The sequence below is a fragment of the Meriones unguiculatus genome, chromosome 5 (assembly GCF_030254825.1).
Source record: "Meriones unguiculatus strain TT.TT164.6M chromosome 5, Bangor_MerUng_6.1, whole genome shotgun sequence".
NCBI classification, from domain to species: Eukaryota; Metazoa; Chordata; class Mammalia; order Rodentia; family Muridae; genus Meriones; species Meriones unguiculatus.
The window spans coordinates 122,452,959-122,475,652 of record NC_083353.1 but is presented as its reverse complement, the minus strand read 5'-3'; the positions used below and the strand labels follow the sequence as shown (position 1 = coordinate 122,475,652).

General features: G+C 45.1%; 1 protein-coding gene across 1 annotated transcript in view; it reads left to right on the top strand.

The window, feature by feature from the left end:
- Window positions 1-14,964: 14,964 nt before the first annotated feature.
- Window positions 14,965-22,694, top strand: part of Gucy2c (guanylate cyclase 2C) — a 70,702-nt gene continuing 62,972 nt past the window's right edge. The window contains exons 1-2 of the mRNA XM_021644291.2: window positions 14,965-15,351; window positions 21,961-22,073. Coding sequence (XP_021499966.1) covers window positions 15,135-15,351; window positions 21,961-22,073 — 330 coding nt within the window. The 5' untranslated portion in view covers window positions 14,965-15,134. The remainder of the gene's footprint in view (window positions 15,352-21,960; window positions 22,074-22,694) is intronic.

Below are 22,694 nucleotides of genomic sequence, written 5' to 3'. Positions count from 1 at the left end.
ATGGCCTCAAGACTTCCCATGGTCAGCTTGAGCTCATCATACAGACTTTCAGAGACCTAACAGTTTGGTAAAGCACTTGTTTCTCACGCACGGAGCAAAACTCCAAAGGTTTAGTCTTAAAAATCCAGTTATTTCATGACGTACATAATGAAAAGGAGCAACCCTGCAGCACCTCTCCTTCCCCAAATGTCTGCTCTGCAGAAATCAATGAACAGCACAATATGCCCCAAATATTTAAAACAAATTCATTATTTCAGACTTTTGTTTTTCTTTTCCTCCCTGTCCCCCTCCTGGAGAGCAAGATACCTGAGGGTCCTGGCATCTTTAGCCGTCCCGCTGTTGTCAGTACTGAACTGACTGAGTAATGCAGAACCCCCTTAAATTCAACGTGATGATACTGACATCATCCGTCTCTGTTTCCAGCAAGCTGGCAATCCATCCACCTCTCTGTTCCTTTGGTCCCTTCTTAATCCAGCTCTAATGGGTTGACTTCTAACGGGTACTTTAAGGAAAGCCATAGTACCCAGCCCTGTGCTGAGGACATTAGGTGCCTCAGTGCGAGTCTCACAACAGCCTCACAAAATAACCTTGTTATCCCCGCAGATGTCAATAAGATTGACACCGGACACAAAGGTGGCGGAGAAGCCTCCCTTTAAACTCAGATTAGTTAACACAAAATTCAGTTAGCTCCTACTGCCACAGGAAAAGATGTGTTTTCAAAGTAAATGATTATTCAGTCAGATTAACCCATTTTCTTTTACAGGAGTTAATGTTTTGTGTGAACCCAGCCCTAAATTAACCCAGAACAACCAACCAAAGCTGCTTGGCAGAAATAAAACACCACGATGTAACCCGAATAAGTAATTTCACAGTTTTAGTACCGTGTTGAAAAAGTTAAAAAAACAAAAAAGAAAAAGGTAAATGGTTTAAAAACAAAAAGGTGCAGTTAATGTTAATGAAATATCTTTTGTGACCCAGTATGTCAAAAAAGTTAGTATAGCCAATAAAAAAATGATTGAAGTATAATAGTTTATATTCTTTTGAACTGAGTTTTTGAAGTCTGATGTGTGTTTTACACTCACTAATGGCAACCTCAGGCAAAAATACTAACTTTTGAGTATGTGTGATCTACTTCAAATTCATAGAGTCTATAGCTAGAAATAGCTTCCCATGTCCAGTAGACCGCAGGCATGCTGTAAAAACTTGTACTAGCTGACTAAAGTACAAAATATATATATATATATATTTAACTACGAACATATATAGTGACAAAATATTATTTTTTTAAAAAATAATTTATTTTGCTTGAAATAACAGCATAATACTATGTCCACCCACATTATATAATTCAATATTATCAGCACTGAATTCATTGAAGTATTACACTACTTGAAAGTTGATTTCAAATTTACCAGTATTAGGGCTAGAAAGTGAGAGGAGGAGGAGAAGGAGGAAAAGAAAAGGGAACACGACTGCTTTAGGTGGAGGAGAAGGGTTATTGTAGATAGTGGTAGAGCACAGTTAGAGGCGGGGCCTCTAGGGGAGTCCAGAGTGCCCATGATCAGATGCAACTGTGCCATGTGGAAGAGGGAGAGGGGAGAAAAAAAGAGAGACAGGGCGGCCAGATACAGCAGCCAGGAGGCCAAAGTTTCAAAAAGAGTGGCAACAAAATGGCTGGATTATGTCGGGAAGAGCAGCCCAGACCCCTAGGCAGGAGAGTTCAGGGTAGAGGGTGGGGTATACCAGCCTGGAGGGCCCTATAAGAGGTAGGGACTGAGGAATGCAGGGAGAACCTGGTGGACTTGTCTCCTCTGAGGTGTTAAAAAGGCACCTCAGCCATTTGTCCTGGGGGGTTTTGAAACCAAACCAAGAGGAGGCTCAGCTTTAAGAACACTTGATGCTTTTGTAGGGGACATCTTCACAGCTCCTTGCTACTTATAATTCCAGTTCCAAGCAATCATATGTCTTCCTCTGGTCTCCTCAGGCACCTACACACATCTACACACACACACACACACACACACACACACACACACACTTACCAGTACTGACAAAACACTCTTCAAAATTTTCTTGTACTGTTCAAAGCCAGTTTGAATGTTGTAAATCACAACGAAAGCTTATGTTTTATTAGTTCGTGTTGAATAATATGTGTGTGTGAGTCGGGGGGGGGAAGCGATTATGTAACAACTTAATTTCTACTCAAGTTCTTGTGCCTGTGTGGCTAGGTCACATATAAAGATAATCCCTGTCTAGTGGCTTCCAATTTATCTTACACACAGTGTGATATAACAGGAAGAAATGTAAAATTTTTATCTTTGAATTATACATATGTGCAAATCATTCCCTGACCCCCTCTTTTGGTTTTTGTTTGATTGTTTTTGTTTGTTTGTTTGTTTGAGAGAGGGATTCTCTGCGTAACTCAGAGATCCACCTACCACAGCCTCCAGAGTGCTGGGATTAAAGACGTGCCTAACTGTTGCCAGTCTATAAGAGTGGAGTCAAAAGTTTAGTAGATTTTTGTGCAGCTTTCAACACCAGTCAAGAGCCAAGATAATGAAATTGTTTTCTGATTTTGGGAATGACTCTGTTGTGCTCAATTCGTGAGACCCCCAAAAGATAGCCAGGAGTTGAGTCTGTTGCAAAACACATGAGGATCTTTTTATTACAAGCTCGAGCTTGGGCTCACATACTCACCAACATATCAGTTGAGAGTAGAGCTCTGTCTATTGGTTGAAACACAAAAGGGGGCATTGCATTTTCAACTGATTGGCTGTGGGGAGGCCCCAAAACCATGAATGGTCTGGCTTCCCTTGTTTGGCTGTCCTAGGTGAGAAGGGTGATCTGGGCTGTTTTCCTAGCAACTGTATCTCTAGTGATCTTCCACATGTGCCCCCAGACTAACCCACCCACACACCATGACACGCACCTCCAGACACCCCCAACCTCACACCTGAGAGACCAAAGAATTAAAAATCAGTGGGTATTGTTTTAAAGTTTAAAGCACATGCCTGAACTAAGGTCAGCCAGGTGGAGACATGTCCAGCCACCTGTGGGGAAGAACTAGCCTCAATGCCCAGAGGGGAAGAACTAGCCTTACTGCATTCTTTCCTGCCCACTAGAGATACAGTTGCTAGGAAAACCGCCCATCCCCCTAGGAAGGGAAGCCAGACCGTTTATGGTTTGGGGGCCTTCCTATAGCCAATCAATTCAAAATGCAACATCCCCTTTTGTGTTTCCACCAGTAGCCCCTTGCCAGGCAGGAATCCCCCTGCTTTGGGTGCACTGGGAGGGACCGGAATCTTTAAATCACCCAACTAACCTGAGCAGGAGGCTCTCAGCTCTCACCACTTTGGCGGTGAGGGTGTGTGAGCCCAAGCTGTAGCTTGTAATAAGAGGATCCTCATGTGTTTTGCAAGGGACTCGATTCCTGGTGGTGGCCTTTTGGGGTCTCAGGAATCAAGCACAACACACCACATACCTTCTCCTCAGCATTGTCTCTACCAGGCCCTTCCTCCTCCTGATACAATTCTCCTCAATGGTACGGTGGATGGAACCTCTGGCCACCACACTATCTGGGCTGATCACCACTTTGGAATTTGGGGGTTTTTTCCTCTTCGTTTGGGTACGAAACTTACTTCCAGGAACTGTACACCTGGGACAAGGAGAATTTAAACCCTGAGTCTGACTCACTGCCATTGCTTCCTCCTTTTAAAAATCAAATTCATCAAGGTGTCAGGCGATTTTGGTGTTCCTCAACATCCCTCTCCCTGGTTTTTCTATGGAGAGGTACAGAGCAGGAACACAAGAGAAAACCAACAACAGGCACTTGATAGGTCAAGAGACTAATTCAGGGGGCATGGTCAGGGGAAAAATACTTATTTTTATACGCAAGCACAAAGGAGCCAAAGTGAAGAGAGAAAAAAAAGCATACTGCAATAAGAGAGAGGAAGAAGAACCTTATGATCTTTCTAAGGTTGGCAGGTACTCAGTCTCCCAGCATCTGCTCATAGAGGTGGAGTGCCAGCCGAGCATGCGCGAGCCCAACCTGTGCCAGCTGAGCATGCGCGAGCCCAACCTGCAACAGCTGAGCATGCGCCAGCCCGGCCTGAGCCAGTGCTTTTGCAGGCTTCACGCTTCTGCTCCTCCTGTCTCTTAAGGTTAAGTCTACACCGTGGGGTGAGAGTTCTGCTATTTTAGTGAGCTCAGTGTTGCATCTTGGTGATTTTTCTAGGACATCACTATTGTTTTAAACCAGCTGATCAGTATCTTAAAATCTATGTAAATACAGTACTTTTCTCATTTCCCCTCGCCTCCCGCAATCTCCTGTTTCCTGCAGGCTTGCTAACCACGTGGTGTTTGAGGACGGATTTGCGCTCATTTACCTTTTCTTTGCCTTTCGTCACCAGCTCTTGCCCTTAGTTTGGAAGCTGAATTGTCTCATTATGACCTACATTCCTCCGTTTCTTATTAGTAAAAAACAGACCACGCCTTCACAGCCCAGCAACCTCCTTGCCACCCGCTCATATCCCCAGCGGCACCAGGTCTCAGACGGACCCCACCTGCCCTCAGGCCACTGCACCGGATCTGGGGACACTGGTGCTTCTGGGTGTAGACAGAACGATGTGTGCCAACCCACGTTTGTTTCTCAGGAGGCACTGAACTGTTTACTACATCCTGTTTCCTATGAAATACACGAATGATAATAAAATGCAGTAACTTGGAAAAACAATCAATTCAGCAGTATGGCCGTCACACCTACCTTTTTCTTTTTTTTTTTTTTAAACTGATGGGTTCAATCTGCCTCTGCAGCTTTCTTGATAACTAAAAGTAAAAATTTCATTTGCATTTTATCTACTCAGAGAGAGGGCGAGAATATGAATATGAGGAATCATAGTGTGTGTGTGTGTGTGTGTGTAGGTCAGAGGACACCTGACTGTTTTCTCTTTCAATCGTACTAGGCTTAGTGTTAAGAGCCTTTGCTAGCTGAGCTATCTTGCCAGCACTAGAACAGTTTTTTTTAACCTCACATCCTTGTTTCTTCTTTTTATGAATATATTTAAAATTTAAAAATATACGGGCACATGCCCAAGTGTGCAGGTGTCTGTGGAGGCCAGAGATGTCCAATCTCCCTGGAGCTGGATGCACAGGTAGCTGTGAGCTGCCTGACATGGGTCCTGGGATCTGAACTCAGATCCTCTGCAAGAGCAGCACGTGCTCCTGACTGCTGAGCCAATCCCTCCTCGACCCTCAGCATCAGGTCTCCAATGAGACAGAAGTTGCTTCCCACTATTACTCTGTTCCCCTGAAGCTGGCATTTCCTTATAACTTTAGTTAAATCCATTTCAGCTGAACACACTTTGAATTTAAAATTACAGAAGAAAGAACGACTGTGCCCACGGGCAGGAGAAATTAATTGTGCTGCTTAAAAGGGGCTTAAAGAATAACAACCACAATGGAGCTGAGGTGCGGCTCAGTGGGAAGAAGGCTTCCCCATGATGCACGAAGCCCAGGACCATCCCTGGCACCATGACAGTGTGACAAGCCTGTAATTCCAGCACTCTGCCATGGAAGCTATAGGAACAAAAGTTCAAGATCATCCTTGGCCAGCCTGAGCTACATGAGACCCTGTCTGCAAGGGGCTGACGATTTGTTGGACACCTAGTGGGCACCCAGTCCTTCACAATACTGTGCTCTAACTGAGTTAAACACCAACACCTGCCCCTGAGAGCTGGCATTTGCTGCAGTGATAAACTCATGGCTCTGGTGGCTCTGGTATTTCTAGAAGCTTCTAGGCATGTCTTGAAGCTTCCCCAACAAACCCACTTACTCTGTGGTAGTATGTGTGCCCCACTGAGCCGGACGACCTACAGAGGATTTGCAAGGGCCAATTGGTACTATACTGTAGTGCCCCTTGCATGGTGCCACAGCCTGTCCCATTCCTGACACTATGGACCCTCAAAGTGACAAAGTACTCAAGCAGGGATCATCACCTTCTATGTGAGGTGGAGCCTGTTAGACGCAAAGATATCCATCAAGTGCTCTGTCAGGTCATTCCTTCAGGTTTTGGTTTTGGCTTGCTGTTGTGTCGTTGTTGCTTCAGTTCTGGGCTTTGTCTCTCCCTGGACTGGTGGCACACATCTACGGGGCTGGACTAGAGACAAGTTTGGATAATGTGGCAATTGCGTGCTATTTACTGTTTGGCTGTTTCCCTGGAAACAGTGAATTGCCCCCGAGGTGGCACTTCAGCCTCACCTAAGTGGCTTCTCTTTGAGTAAACACCTGCCCACGCCCAAAGCCCAGCACCACTGGTGGCTACGTATTAAGCTGTCGAATGTGCTAGAATAGACACTAAATTCACTTTGGGAAGCAGAGACCTGAGGGCTGGAAACTTTAGACAACCTGCCACGGTTCACATGCTTAGCAAACAGCCAAAACTAGGTTCAAGTCCCACAGCACATGCTGCTTTTATTAAGAACATCAAACCGCCTTCTGGAACGTCAGCACACTCCTGCTGTCTCAAGGCACCATTCTGATGCTTTTCCTGTGTTTCCAGACACCTTCTAAGAATGCATCAATAAACAAAGCTGGAAGCACCTCTGTTTATGCTTCAGAGAACTTCCCATGCTTCTTAACTGCTTTCCTCGGTCATTGTTAACTCTGTCATTGCTTCCTCGGTCATTTACTAACTCTGAGAGACTAATCCTCCAGCCACACCAGGGGACAAGAGCTAAAGTAAAACCTGGCTTTTCCGCCAGAAAGCAGAGACCCTTCCTCAGAACTGAAGGATGACCCCAGCTCACTGCGTCAATGATGTCCACAGCCCGACTTCCTTCCACTATGTTTGAGGTCGGACAACAGTTCTTTCCAAGATCCCAGAGCCTTTATTATAGCTAGAAGACATCATGGCTGTCTCTAACTTGCTGTAGTATGTAAACACAGCCAGCTGAGCAGGGAAAGGTGCTCCAAAAGAAGGGGAGCCCAGCAGACTTCACAGAGACCCCTGGCAAGTGCAGCAATCACAGGCTGCAGCTCTGCGGAGGCACACGAAGATGCTGTTCAAGAGCTGGGAGGTCAGGGCAGACGTTGCCACAGGTCACTTAGGGGATTTTCTTAGAATGAAGGAAAGGGAGAATCCGGGAAACAGACCACCAGAAGAGAGAAACAAGCCTTTCACCCCGAAGCACCACAGGCCAGGCACTGCGCTTAGGCACACAATGCTGGCCAGTAAGAATGTCTGGTCATTCATCACTTGTTATTATTGATTCAGACAAGACTCCTCCATTTCCTTCCAAACATCCGAATTCTACCAGTCATCTTCAATTGTATTTTTTAATTTTTCATTTTTTAATACACTTTACATCCTTGTTGTAACCCCATCTCTCCTTCCCTCCCAGCACTTCTACCCCTAACCCCTTAAGCTTTTCCTCTGAAAAGGGGAGCTCCCTTTTCCATCTAGCCCAGCTCATCAAGTTGCATCAAGACTGGGGATGTCCTCTGCCCCTGTGGCCTGGAAAGGCAGTCCCACCACGAGAAAGTCATCAAAAAGCTGGCAAGTGAGTCCAGGTATGATACAGTCCCCACTTCCCTTATTTGAGGACCCAGGTGAGGCCTAAGCTCCCCATCTGCTATATCTTTGTAGGGGGCCTAGGTGCAGTTCATGCATGATTCTTGGTTGATGCTTCAGTCTCAGCCAGCCCCTCTGGGCCCTGATTAGTTGGCCCTGTTGGCCTTCTTGTGGAGCTCCTGTTACATCCAGATCCTTTCTCTTTCCTCCAACTTTTCTACAAGATTCTGTACACATTGTCCAATGTTTGGCTGTGACTCTCAACATCTGTTTTGAGGTGCTGCTGGGTATCGCCTCTCAGAGGACAACATTGAAAGGCTCCTATCTGCAAGCTTAGCAGAGTACGGTTCGGTGTCAGGCGCTGGCATTCTCCAATAGGGTGGGTCTTTGGTTGGGCCAGGCATTGGCTGGGCATTCCCTCAACCTCTGCTCTCTCTGTTCTCTCTTTATCCCTGACCATCTTGTAGGCAAGGTAAATTTGGGGTGGAGGTTTTTGTGGGTGGGTTGGTGTTCCTCTCCCTCTGCTAGGAAACTAGCCTAGTTAATGGGTATCCTCTTCAGTCTCTATGGCCTCTGCACTAGGAGTCTTCTCTGCTCGATTAGTCCTCTATGCCCTCACAGACACTCCCAGATGTTTGTCTCCATGGTGATTCTAAATCCTCAACAAGTTAACAACAAAGATCAGCCATCACAAGTCCAGGCCTTGCCAACCTGTCATTTTAAACCATAATATTCCACTCCCATCTCTATGCCCCACGATCTTACAATACAAAATGAGGGAATTTATCTCTAAATGCCTTAATAGTTCCAAAGTTGATCAAGGAGATCTCTTAACTATAAACCCATGTAATAATATACATCTCTCAATATACAATAAGACAAATTAAACATTTCCAGTACAAAAAGAAAGAATGGGGAGCATAGCAAGGAAATAGCATGCCGAAGCACAATGAAACCCATCAGGGCAACACCAAGTCCTCTGTCTCCAGGACTATCATCCAGAGCTTGTGGTGGAGTTATCTGGGCTCCAAAAGCCTTGGGTAGCCATGCAACCTCTCCAGCACACCAGCAGCTTTTCTCAGCAGACAGTCCACAGTGCTGACACCTCCAACACCCTGGGGGTCTCCACTCTGACTCAGGCCTCACTTGATGCCCTCTTCTCTTAAATGAATTTGACTGCAAGCTGGAGCCATCTGTAGGTGGGGTCTTGGACTCAGTTTCCCTCTAATCCCTTTATTTGAGCCTGTTGGGGGTCATTCTTTCCCTCTAATCCCTTTATTTGAGCCTGTTGGGGGTCGTTCTGATGCTTCATTTTGACTCTAGTTACTGGCCCTCAAGACCTGGTTACACCTATCCTTGTTTTGTAAACCTGCCTAAGACATTTTATCTGATTGGTTGATTAAAGGCCTATACCCAGGCAGGGCAGAATGGGGAAGGTGTGGCTAAGATTCCCGGGCTTTGGGTTCAAGAGAATTATGGGAAACAGACAGAAGGGAAGAGAGGAGGAAGAAGGATGCCAGGATGGGTTAATGTGGAGAAGAAACCATGTGGGCCAGGATGAAGGACTCTAATAATGGTGTGAAAGGCCCAGATGAAGAATACAAGCAAGTATCTTGGGATTATGGACAGAAGGTAGCCCAGATTAAGGCGATGGCATTGTTTAGGGGCTGGGAGATGGTAGTGTAGGCAGAAATACCTGCCAACCCAAGCTAATAAGGCAATTATAAAATCCAACAGGTGTCTGTGTTTTATTTGATTGATAGCGGGTCAGATAATACCACTGTGATAATCACAGGACAAATAAATAATTTGTAGCCCAAACACTCATTTTTTTTTATTTACAAAAACAGAGCCCCTCTTGTCTGCAACTTTAAGCCCACTCATTCCTTCCTCCACCAATGGCATCTCCTTTTGCTCTGTCTTTCTACAGTAACTCTAAGAACACTAAGTAACAACCCGCCACAAGATGAGGTCATATTGTCTCGAAAGCTTTGAATTTAGCCGTCCTCGAGGCTTACTTCAGGACGCTGGCAAAATAAAGCCATTTTCTTCTCCATAATGTGGCATAAATGGTTACTAGTCTAGTTCTCGATGGAAGGGCCCTCTTCCCCCCTCAAACCTCATGAGGCAGGCTTCCACTGTCTGCACTTATCTCAACATTCTGGTCTTCTGGATGCCCCACTAAAATGGTCTTTAAGTTCTCCTTACAGCAGTCTAGGGTTTCTTAGCCCACAAGTGCAGGCTCTCCCACATTTCCGCCACAGATCAGTTCTGATAAGAACTGATAAGAACCACGTGGTCGGCTATATCATTGCCACGATCCTACTTTTAGCACCAAGCTTTTGTATCACTTACTGTCTCATTGCTGTGGCAAAACATAGAACCAAAGCAGCTTCAGGAAGGAAGGCCTTATTGGCGTGTAGCTGGAGAGCACAGCCCGTCAGAGTGGGACAGGCATGGCGGTGAGAACAGCTTCAGCTCAGACCGAAAGGAGGAGGAGGCTGTCATACTGTGTCCACAGGCAGGAAGCACAGCTGAGTCAGTGCTGCTGTCCCGCTCACTTCCTCCTTTTCAGTCAGTCTGGAACCCCAAAACCCACCTTCAAAGTGAGACTGCCTCCCTCAGTTGATTCTTTCTGGAAAGGCCCTCCCAGTTGTCTGTCTCCTAAGTGATTCTAAATCCTACTAAGTTAATAGTCGAGACTGACCATCACACTCTCCAAGCACCAGGACCGCTAGCCATCACCCAGCATAACCCACCCTGCCCTGTAAAACAGCCACAGCAGCCTCCTCTTCAGTAGTGGATAAGGCCTGTGAGGCCTAGGCATCACACGCTCTCTCGGAGACACTTGGGAGTGAACTCATCACAGTCCATCATCCCTAAACCAGCATCTCCTTCAGCATTCTCTCCTCCCCACACTGCTTGTTCCTCCCCTGATATCCTGTGCACTTTCGTCAACCTGTGCAGAGCTGTCTGCAAGATCTGGGATTGGAGGACCTTGAAGAATGGGGCCAACTGTAATCTAATGCAGTAGACGAGTTTACTTCACTCTCCAGGTACTTTTATACAGGAATATAACAAAGACGGCAACAATCCAAGGAAGGTTGTTTGAATTCAGAAAAACGTGATCAGGAAAACATGTAGATAGACACCAGTAAGCACACACTAGCTAAACATTAACAGAGCAGCCTTTTCCCAGAACTTTCTCACCACTGACCAACATAAACACAATGGCCTGGTACCTACTATAGTTTATATCTGGGAAAGCAGGAAAGCAAGGCAGAAGGCCATAGCCAGGTTCAGAGTACCCTGAGGGCAGCCCTCGATGCATCCTTTCACCAGATTGGGCTCTATAGCTATGTTCCGACATCTGACAAGAATAAACACGTCTTATAAACTGAATGTGAATTAAAGTTTAACACGGAAGTCACAAAATCATGTCCAGGAACAATCCAGGGAACAAAACGCACCTGAGGTAAAAGGCCCTCTGCCTTTTTTCCATTAAGCCTCTCTCACAGTTCCCCAAGGCATTGCTCACCACTCATCATTCCTGTGACATGAACGCCATGTCTCCCATCCTTCATCCAGTTACCCACGTCCTCAGAAATACCTGTGCCATAACCGACAGGCACTATGCTTTGTTTCTTCACAGACTACTCTCCACACCTCTTGGCCATTCCGACCAGGAAAAAGAAATGGAACCCCAGGGACGGGGTGCACAGGGCCACTGAGGTCCTCGTACTCAAATGTGTTGCTGCCCACCTGCTCAGTCAGCCACCCTGAGCAGAAATGCAGAAAACTCTCCACCTGCTTCACCAGGCCTCTGCTCCAGTGAATCCACGTTTCTCTGCGATTCTACTTCATTCGCTCATCTGTCCCTCAAAATCTCACCTCCCCCCCTTTCTGCATCTGCTTCCTTCTTCATTCAACTGTTGTTGCTGTTGCTGTAGGTTGGTTTTTAGGCAGGATCTTAACAAATGTATCTCAAGCTGGTCTTGCTAATAAACCTTCTCCCGCTGCCTTCCTAATGCTGGGATAACTGTATACCATTATGCCTAGCTCTTCATTTTATTCAGGTCTTATAAGCTGACTCTTTAGATACCCTCTCTTTTTTGCCAGCTTCTCAAACCCACCAATTTTTCATTGTTCCTACCTAGAAATTTTCCACTCCTAAATAGGCGAAGTCACTCACTGTCCTGGGCCTATTCCTCATCAGTTGAAGCTTGCTGGAGAAAGTCATAAAGCTGAGTGATAAGTGCCAGTAACTCCACAGTCACTAACCTCAGTGCTCACTACTAAACAGCTTCAGAGTGGCCCACTTACTTGTTGCAGGAACTTTCCAAGCTCACCCTTTCCCTTTCAGCCTATGGCTGCCCAAGCTCTCCTTTCTCTCTCAGCAGACACCTTGCCTCCTTCCAGAGGTCAATTTAAACCAAGGCACACAAACTCCTGGGGGCCCCGGACACCTGTCTAGCAGTATGGGTATATATTAAGTACCACCTAAAAGTTGGCTTGAGAAGCTCATCGCTTCAGTTTCCTGAACTGTAGTCTCTTATTTACCTACCTCTCCTCGTCTATGCTTTTCCCTCTTCCTTTATGCCAGCTCCTTCCGACCCACACTTAGACAATGCAACTTCCACACTAATAAGAATGCCCCCTGTACGTGAAGTCCGCTTCCCTTATCACTCTGACTGTCTCCTCCACTTTTGGCAAAAGAGAGGCTTGTTTCAACAGCTGAGTAGACTTCCTGCAGCAGCCTATTTTTCCTGTTCTTGGCTACTATGAACAGATAAGAACCATGAGTACATGGACACAGGGAGATGGCTCGGCAGTTAAAAGTGCTTACTGCTCTTGCAGAAATCTCAGGTTTGGTTCCAAGCATACAGCTGCCTAGAATGCTGGATCCAGGGAATCTTCGCTCTCTCTGGCCTCCATGTCTATCTGCATGCACAAGTTGCAAATAAACTCATGAAGGTACTCACACGTAAACAAACAAATCTTTAAAAAAAAAATGAGTCCCAAGGATACTGCCATTTATTTTTAGTAATCCTATCCACTGGTGTTTGATCTAAAGAGCAGTCCAAAGTGTCCTTCTTTCAACTGAACTAAACTCCAGAACCAGCTAGGCTAAGACAAGGGAACCAGTGATAAACCAAGCAATCCCAAACCTGTGCCAGGAGGCGGAACTGCTATCTAGAATCATCCACAGGATCTGTTCCAAGCTATGTTCTAAAAAAGACCATCTTCTTGATTGTCCCTTAAAGGGGGATGCTACCATCTAGGAAAGAGACATCCCCAAAAGGCCATGCAGGTGACCTATAAGGGTTGCTTTTAGACTGCACAGATTTCTTTAGAGTGGGAAGCTTACTTCTATTTAGATTGGCTGCGTTTACCAGTGGTTCACACTTCTTGGCTTGGGAAGATTGAAAATGGAGTTTAAGTTATGTCTATGAAAGATGCTCAATGGTGGTTAACATGCTTATTTTTCCCAGTTTGAAGTCAGTGTTGGAAACAATGACAGTTTGACCCACCTGACAACTCCTCTGTTCTTATTCCCGAACCTCCACCTAAACATAGGCTCTCTTCTCACGTCTGCACAGACAGGTATAAAACCAATCTGTCCCAAGACAGAAGTCATGGTCTCTTTTAAACCTGCTGCCCTTTCAGGATCCTAATGCTGAGCAAACAAACACCTTTCAGGTACCCTCTCCCTGAGATCTCAAACTCAGTAAGTATCAAGTCCCATCAATTTCTTTTCTTTTTTCATTTCTTTTCATTTCTTTTCTTTCTTTCTTTCTTTCTTTCTTTCTTTCTTTCTTTCTTTCTTTCTTTCTTTTTTCTTCTTCTTCTTCTTATTATTTTGGTTTTTCTGTGTAGCCTTAGCTGTCCTGGACCCACTCTGTAAGACCAGGCTGGCCTTGAACACACAGAGATCCACCTGCCTCTGCCTCCCCAAGTTCTGGGATTACAGGCGTGTGCCACTGTACCCAGAAAAATCCCAACCATTTCAGTTTTAGACACATTGAGCTCATCTCCACTGCATTCAACTTTTCCAAGCCCCCTTTAACTTGTGTGTACCATAGGAAAAGACCCTACATGAATTCTCTGATTCTATGCTTACGTCTCTCCACGACATTTCTTCCTTGACAGCTTGAAGTCAGAAGTCACATGATTAGCTGAGGAGTTGGCTCAGGAAGAAAAGAGCTTGCCACACAAGTGTGAGAACTCAAGTTTGGATCCCCAGAACCCACACACCGTCTGAGATAGCGGTGTACATAAGCAATTCCCTCAGTGCCACAGGAGGAGACAAGAGAAACCTTGGAAACTCCCAGGCCAGCTGGTCTACCATAAACAGCTACAAACAACAACAGACTCCATCTCAAAGTGGAACACTAGTACTCAAGGCTGCCTTTTGACCTTTATGTGTGCATCATGGTATGGTCACAGCCACACACACACACACAAACATATTTTTTTAAGGCATTTGATTTATGTAGGAGACTAAGTTAAATCCTCATTATCACACATTTAAAAATTAAAAAAATCACCAAGTAAAGTTCCCTGCCAGACTTTAAAGCACAGTCCAAACTCCCAATGTGTTATGCAGCCCATGTTATTCCTCTGCCCATTCTTCGGATGCCTTCCATTACCCCCTGCCTCCTAGCTCAGCGTGTGCCAGTCATGCCATGTCCCTCCATTCCTCAAACTTACCCCCCCTTCCACCTCTGTGTCTTTGCACAGCTCACCCCCTTGCCTAGCAGGAGTTGTTCTCCTTCCCATTCAGCTAACGCCCGTTTATCCTTCAGAGCTCGGCTTAGGGACACTTAAGGTCTCAAGGAAGCTTCCTTGACTTTCTACCATCGAGTATGTTACTGTGCCGATTTTCCACGTGTCCCCACAGTGCTCTGTAATGCTCTTCACTGTTGACCTTAGCTGTTCACCAGTCTGAAGTTTGTCCACCCCATTAGAATGAATGTGTGACCCACGAGGACGTTCATGCATCCCCTCGCTGGCCATTATGTCCCCAGAGCCATGCTGCTATGTAACGTGTGGTGAAGCCGTGATAAATGGAGGCTGACTGGACCGTGGAGGAACAGCTCTTCCTAGCAGAGGTTTCCATTCTAATGTGTAGCTAGAGCTGAAGTGCTAATGGGCCGTCAGTCCCGGGCTTGGCTTTCCACAAGCCCTTCGACCTTTATTTTCCATTTCATGAATCCTGTTATGTAAAATATACTGCTCCCTTCCTCTCTTCCCTCTTCCCAGTGATGTGTCACGAACTGCTGTATTTCTATTGGACGGGGCCCCGGTAATCCTGCCGTTTATGGCTCTGACCTTTCTGTGTGCAAACACACAGGAGTGAACTTTGCTTTACCGCCTTCCATAAGGTACCTGGTAATTACTGGCAGGTAGGCTGCGTTTCACGGCCCGTGTGACCAGTGTGGCAGGACCAGAACGGTGCGTGAGGAAGAGAGGACCGAGGGACCCTGCTAGCGGCGGTCCCGAGGGGCTCCCTGTGTCTCCACACGCAAGCAATCCTAGGGGCCATGGTGCTGCGGTGAGCCAGGTCATGACATCACTGCTGGGCTTGGCTGTGTGGTTGGTACCGCTCCTCCAGCCCGTGCTGGCGGACCGGGACTTCCAAAATAGGAAGAACTGCCACAATGGCAACTACCAGATCAGCGTCCTGATGATGGACAACGCAGCCTTCGAAGAACCCTTTGAAAACCTGGAGGACGCTGTGAACGAAGGCCTGGACATTGTGAGGACGCGCCTGACCAAGGCCGGTAAGATGATGGTGGAGGGCTTCTCCTTCACTGGGCTTCCAGGCACAGACCTCTGCAGACTTTGCCTAACCGCCCAGACTCCTCTCAGTTCATCTCAAAACCCCATCATCTTCCCTTCCTGGGGAGAGGGGTTGCAGTGGGCTCTGTTCCGCCCCACCCTGCGGGAAGAAAAGGTGAAGCCGGCATAGCAGTGACATACCCCACTGAAAACTAGGTTTCTTGCCCCGCTGGAGCTGCCATGCTTCCTTTCCATAGCTGTTCAGGGGCAAGATTTGGGCTGGACCCGAGGGCTCACAGGGTTTCTGGTCAACAAGGAAGAAACTCATAGTAGTATTGAACCTTCCTCTGGAAGGTTTTATTCAGAGAAAGACTTTTCTCTGGCCATGTGGCTTCTTCCTATCTCCCATGGCTCTCACTATCAGAGATACCCAGGGTTATACATATACAGTCGAATTAATTGTTGCCTTTCTTGACCTTTTCTTTTATTCACAAAACCAATTTTATAATTCAACATAAAACACATCAAGTAAAACAAGTGCCCGCAGTAATTTTGCGCCACCCGTATGCTCTTCCTTGGTGCCTTGTTTTGGAGAATGGGTGATGGGTATGGCACAGGAACAATTTCGCATCCTCTGCGTCGCTGCGTCGCGTCACATTACCCCACAAGTGGCTCTTTTAGGCCACCACAGTCACCATGTGAATGTCCACAAGTGTTCCTTAGAACAGACACCACCTAGGTTATCTAAACATTTTCTTGTCAAAAAACCTTATTGTTTTTAATTTCTTGCAGTTATTTTTACGATGCTCCAGAACTTTTTCCCGTAGACAGCTTTTCTCCATTACCTGAGACTACATTGCCACAAATAGGATTAATGAGTCAATGAGTAATTGATACATCTTAATGGTTACTTGTGGTCTTAAAGATGGCTTGTCTTAATACTCTGTTTAAAATCTTGTGGTAATGAGAGCAACAGTCACATATATATGTGTCATCTATACGATCATATATATATATATATGATCACACACACACATATATATATGATCATACACATATATATACGATCATATATATATATATGATCACACACACACACATATATATATATATGATCACACACACATATATATGTGAACTTGCTCTGTGTATATATGTAATCTTTCCAGTTGTGTGCAAGCTAGATTCAAATGCACATGAGGCAGTCTGATCTAGGCTTAACAGTAGAAGTGGGAGGCTGTGTAAGAGCACACACATATTTACTGAGGTCGTGAAATAACACGCACATATTTATTGAGGGGAAGAGGTTGGATTTGGAATCTAAAACCCTGGATTAAGATTCGCTCTGGTACCCTGGGTAATAAACCTGTCTACCTCTCAGAGACATGTTATAGTAAACAAAAATGGTGTTGGGATAAATAACGTTTTTCATTTGCCCTATGATTATCATGGTGATATTATTTAACCTGCTATCAAAATTAGTAACAGATAAACACTTGTTTGATTTTTATAATTGCCTTCTTTAGCTTGGGTTGGGCAGATATTCTACCTACACTTGCCATTTTTAATTTTTTGCAATTACTTTCAATAACCTCATCTACCTCCCAGCCCCCTTCCAGTGTCATCTGCCTTAACCATTCCTGTCTGGGCTACCTTCCATCCATAATCTTATAGATTCTTGCTTATGTTTTTCATCTTGGTGTTTTCTCTATCCATGCCATCCTTGGAGTCCTTCCTCCTGGCCCATAAGGTTCCTTCTCCATGCTAACCCACCATGGTGTCCTTCTTCCTCTCTTCCAGTCTTTCTGTCTCCCATGATTCTCTTGAGGCCAGAGCCTGGGAGTCTTAGCCACATCTACCCCATTCTTCCCTGCCCAGGTTTTCAGACTTCAATCAACCAATCAGGAATAACGTCTTAGCCAGGTTTACACAACAAGGATAGGTGTCTCCCAGCAGTAACCAGCTTTGAGGGCCAGTAATTAGCATAAATTACAAGCATCAGACCATCTCCAGCAGACTCTGTTTGCTCCCTGAGTGTCTGTCATGCACTGGAAAAGTTCTAGAGAGTCCTTCATCACACCATCTCGCTAATCGCCACAACCGTGGGAGGCTGCCATGGTGGACACTGGCTTCACAGCAGATGTCAATCACCTTACATCAGGCCCACTTAAATAAAATGTAGATGTTTTTCTGTCTTAGTCTCTCAAGTGCATCATATTGCCACTGTAAATGACCCACCGTTAACCACACTTTTCAAAGACAAAGCAATGGAATACCATTAGCAGCAAGTATTTGGATTCTGATGGGATTTCATTCATATTCCTGACCAACTATTTTCCCATCTGTACAACCTGAAGCAAGTAACCTAACTTTTCTGGAGCTCAGTTTCCTCATCCATAAAACCAGGATAAATGGCAGTCGTGGCATGTGGGTAGAGTGTAGCTTCAGTGAGAAAACCCACAGAAGGAAGCGCTTCAGGCAGGGAAGCATATGAGTCCTCAGTAACCAGGGCTTGTTTTCATCTCTGTCAGGAACAGTGTTGATGTTACTGTTGCTGCTCGTAGAAGAACATCTTGCCTGACACATCCAATAAATAGCAAAAAAGTATTGGATGATGTCGTGGTAGCTGAGTTCGTGCAGCCTGAATCTGAGTTCTGCTCCACCATGTCCTGGTTGAGTGATGTGTTAGTTCTCACTCAGTCCTCTCATTTGTAACAGTTACAATGCTGAGGTGGAAGAATGGGTTCATCAATAGAGAGTTCTGTGGAGTCGGAAGAAGACAGAGAGATGCCTAGAGGTTGGCACTTGATTATCCATTTTGTGTTATGTCCATACATACTAAACGCAAGAGGACCAGGCTAGAGAAAAGAAAGACTCCTTGTATTCTAAATATGTCGAGCATGTTATTTAGGAAAAAAATATGTAAACATTGTATGAGGAGGACGTTAGAAAGAATCGATAATATAAAGGTTGTAGGTAACATCATAAAGTAAGCAATCAGTTTCTTTTCAGACTTCGTAAAGCTGTATGGGTATTGAAGGATAAGTAGAAAATAATGTGAGAAAATGGTATGAAAAACTTGAGAAAAGATTCCCTCAGGCCTCAGCCTCAGCTCCTTGAGGAAATGTGTTCCTGTGTAGAGTCCCATGTGTTAAAGTCCTTCCCCCAGACCTCAGCATGTAGCTGCCACTTCGTGTTGGCCTGACTCCAGTCCCAAAGCCTGGGGCAGAAAAGGTAGGGTCCTGCTTTCTACCCATCTTCTGTAGATTGAAACCACCTGGTGGGGTTGGGGTGCAGCTAGGAGAACATGACATAGCATGTCTTAAGGTTTCAATGCTGTGATAAAACATCCTGACCAAAAGCCACTCAGGTGGAAAGGATTCATTTATCCTTATAACTTATAGTTCATCATCAGGGGATGTTGACATCAGGCTAGGAACCCGGAGGTGGAGGCTGATGCAGAGGCCATGGAGGAGCGACGCTTACTGGCTTGCTTTCTCAGCCCGCTTTCTTACAGAATGGAACACCAGCCCAGGGATGGCACCATTCCCAATGTGCTGGAACTTTCCCCATCAGTCACTAGTTTAGAAAGTGTATTACAGAGTCACCTACAGGCAAATCCTACAGAGGCAGTTTCTCAGTTCCTCTTCCCCATTGACTCTGGATTGCGTCACAATGACATAAAACTGCCAGGACAAGAGGCCTGTTTATTTTTAAAGTTTCAACTTGAAGTCATATTACTGTTTGAAAAAAATGTTCTATCTTTTCTTTTAATCACTTAGAACTGGGAGAGATGAAGCGTAGATATTCCTCTGCCAAATTAAAATAATGGAGCAGTAAAATATGCGTAGGTGTCATAGTGCAATATGTTCCGAATCAGTGGATCAAAAGTTGATCTTAATGCTTCTTCATGGTCTTAAAAAAAGTGAGGGCCATCAGTAGTTTTATGTACTTAAATATATTGATGTTTATTAGATTGGGAATTAAACACTTGCCTGTAAGTTCACTAAAAAGTAACAAGCAATTTACTAATTAACATTCATTTTGTTACTAGAGGAAATTTAAAAAAAAATTTTTTTGGCCAAAAAACAAAAAAGAGGGAGGATGAAAGAATGAAACTGAGGTAAAGTTCTGTAACTGTCTTTAATGTTCAGTTTAATCTAAGAAGGACATGATCTACTGCTTGCTTCTATAGTCAAACTGCAACAAAAATATGCATTCTCTAGCTTCTAAAAAGTTCCATCAGAGAGAGAGAGTGGGAGATGTGAAGGCCCACCCGGTACAAGTATGAAAACAGCTGTGATCGCGCAGGATTGTCCCTCCCCTCCGAAGCGACTTTACATCTCAACAAGTGCTGCTCTTTAGGACCTCAGAGTTGACCTAGACTCACGCTGCCCACTTTCCCGCTCCACTCTTCACGAGGGATGAATGTGAACCCACCTCACGGGAACACTGTTGCTTCATTTCAAAATAAGTATAACCTTGTAGGATTCAGAAGAGGATTAAATGAAATGATTCTTGCAAAATCTCACAGGTCAAGGTCAGGCACAGAGTGGCCGTTCTGCCTGTAAGAGGGTACGGAAGTGGGACCACAGTGGAGAAGTCACGTGTCCGTCCATCATCAGGTCTGACACGTGATGATTCTCCTTTCCCGGCTCCCTGTGGGGTTCACACTTGGATTTATCTGTGTCATGGTCTGCCTGGAGCCCCAGTTTTGTAAACGGCTCAGCATTTCTGCAGTGGTGGGAAGGAGCCGAACTCTCCTGCTGTCAGGGGTGGAAGATGGGATGGGGGAGGCAGGGGACACACCTGAGAGAGGAGGTAGCTTGCAGTTACCACCACCTCCTTAATCTTCCTGTTAACTTCCAAGACTGCAGCCAGCTTCGCTTGCTACGGCCCTTCCTAACGTGCCTGCTGCCAAGTCCCCAGACCCATTCCAGCTTTGTTTATCCTGGACCCTGACTCCAAAGACACTATATCCCCCTAATATTTTTAGATTTTTAATTTTTTATATTTATAACTGTTTGCCTACATGTGATGTATGTGTACCATATGTATGCCTGGTGCCTATTGAGGTCAGAAAAAGGTATGGGATCCCCTCGAACAGGAGATGCAAATGGTTGTTAAGCTTCCATGTGGATGCTGAGAACTGAACCCAGGTCTTCTGCAAGAGCAATAAGTGATGTTCACTGCTGAGCCATCTCCCCAGTCTATTCTTCCTAATATTGTGCAAATTAAGTAGGACAAAGGTTCTGCAGTGGGTAGTGGGTACTGGCAAGATGGCTCAGGCCAGTTAAGGCACCTGTCACCAAGCCTGAGGATCCGAGTTGGATCCTTGGGACCCATTTGAAAGAAGGAGAAAAATGACTTTCACTCCTTGCTCTGTGACCTCCAAATGCCTGTCCCCATGGGTTTTCCTGCTCCTCAATGCACAAATAAATATATCCGTGTTAAAAAAAAATAGTTGTTCAGTACTATGGCAAGTTTATAGCTATACTCAAGTGTTAACTACTCTTTTAGCCTACCACAGCCCCCTACCTCTTTACCAAGTCTCTCTGATTGGCTTAATCACATTGGCCTCTTGGATAGCCAGTTCTATCCAAGAACTCCATCCCTCAGCTGGGTCTCCTACTGAAGAAAGCACCAATATAAATGTTCTTGAATTAAACAGTAACCAGAAAGGAAGGAAGGATGTTATATATATCAGATCTGGCAGACACATCTCTGCATCAAGTGTAGAAGAAGAGAATTGCTTCTATTCTCAGAAAGATGAAGCCTCAACTTTTAGGAACACATATGTTTGAACTCCAAAGAATTTCTTCTGTTTTTTGTAGACTTTACTCTTTTAAGGAGACTACTAAAATGTGTCATGTTGGCTGGATCTAGAAAGGTGGGAGAGAGAAGAGAAAGAAAGAAAAGATAAATTCAGAATATTCTTGGAGTTGAATTTGAATACTGTGTTAGTCAGGCTTCTCTAAGGAACAGAACTAATAGAATGAACTAACATATATCTCTGTGTTAGTAAAGCATTTATTGGAGTGGCTCACAGGCTGTGGTCTGAGTAACCCAACAAAGACTCTCTCCTGACAGGAAGGCCACAAATCTGGTACTGTTCTGTCCACGAGACTGGATGTCACAGCAGTCCCAATGTGGTGCTGGAGTCCCAGGGAGGTCCTCAAGAGCAGCTAGTTTCCAGTCTACCAGAGAAGGAATAGCTGAGGATAGAAAGGCTTGCCAGTGAGAGTGAGAACAAGAAGATAGAAAGGCACACACTGGCTTTTTCTTTGCCCTTTATATGGGCAGTCACCAGAAGGAGTGACCCAGATTCACAGTGGATCTTCTGACTTCAAATGATCAGGATATAGTGTGTCTCCCACTCAAGACATCCAACCTAGAGAAATCCAGAGGTGTGCCCAGCTGCTTGGTTTGGGTTACTTCCAAATGTAGTCAAGTTGACAACTGAGGTTAGTCATCACGGGTACTTCCCTCTCCTGAGTCCCCCCCAGACCCCTCCTCCCGAGCGTAAACTATTAGCAAGGGTTGTCTTACAGCAGGGTAAATTGTGGAAGCATAACACTGGTTTCTGATCTTTCCTCATTTCTGGGTAACAGGCCTAAATGTGACTGTGAATGCAACGTTCATCTACTCCGATGGTCTGTTTCATAACTCAGGTGACTGCCGGAGCAGCACCTGTGAAGGCCTTGACCTCCTCAGGGAAATTATAGTAAGTGCCATGCACGTGTGTGTGTGTGTGTGTGTGTGTGTGTGTGTGTGTGTGTGAGTCACATATTCTAAGGCTGGGAAGGTCACAGTGTGAAACACGTGTTTATAGACAGCACCATCTGTATCAAAGCCTGCACTGCCTGCGGTCCTATTGCTGTATGACCTGAAGCAGGGTACCCTGGCTTTATAGCACAGATTTTCCAAGGGAAGCGGCTTCTCCTGGAACACACTGTGTGTTCCCTGTGGGATAAGGGGGATTTTTATTTTTAAGTTAACTTAAACTTTTTAAATTTTGTCTTTTTAGAAACTTATTGTTTTGGATATGTGTCTAAATTTTTGTTATCGTAGTATAATAATATCCTACTCTTCAATATCCTACTCTTATCAAGAGACAGATCATCCTGACCAAAAAACAAAAACAACGAAACAAGCAAACAAACAAAAAACAGGGATGCACTAGAGTTTAATGATTTAATGGATTAAATGAACCTAAGAGACTATGAAGAGCATTCCACCGCACTAACACTGCCAAATGTACCTCTCAGCATCCCATGGAAGAGTCTATAAAAGAGATAATATGTTAGGACACAAATCAAGCCTCAACAAATAGAAGACACTTGAC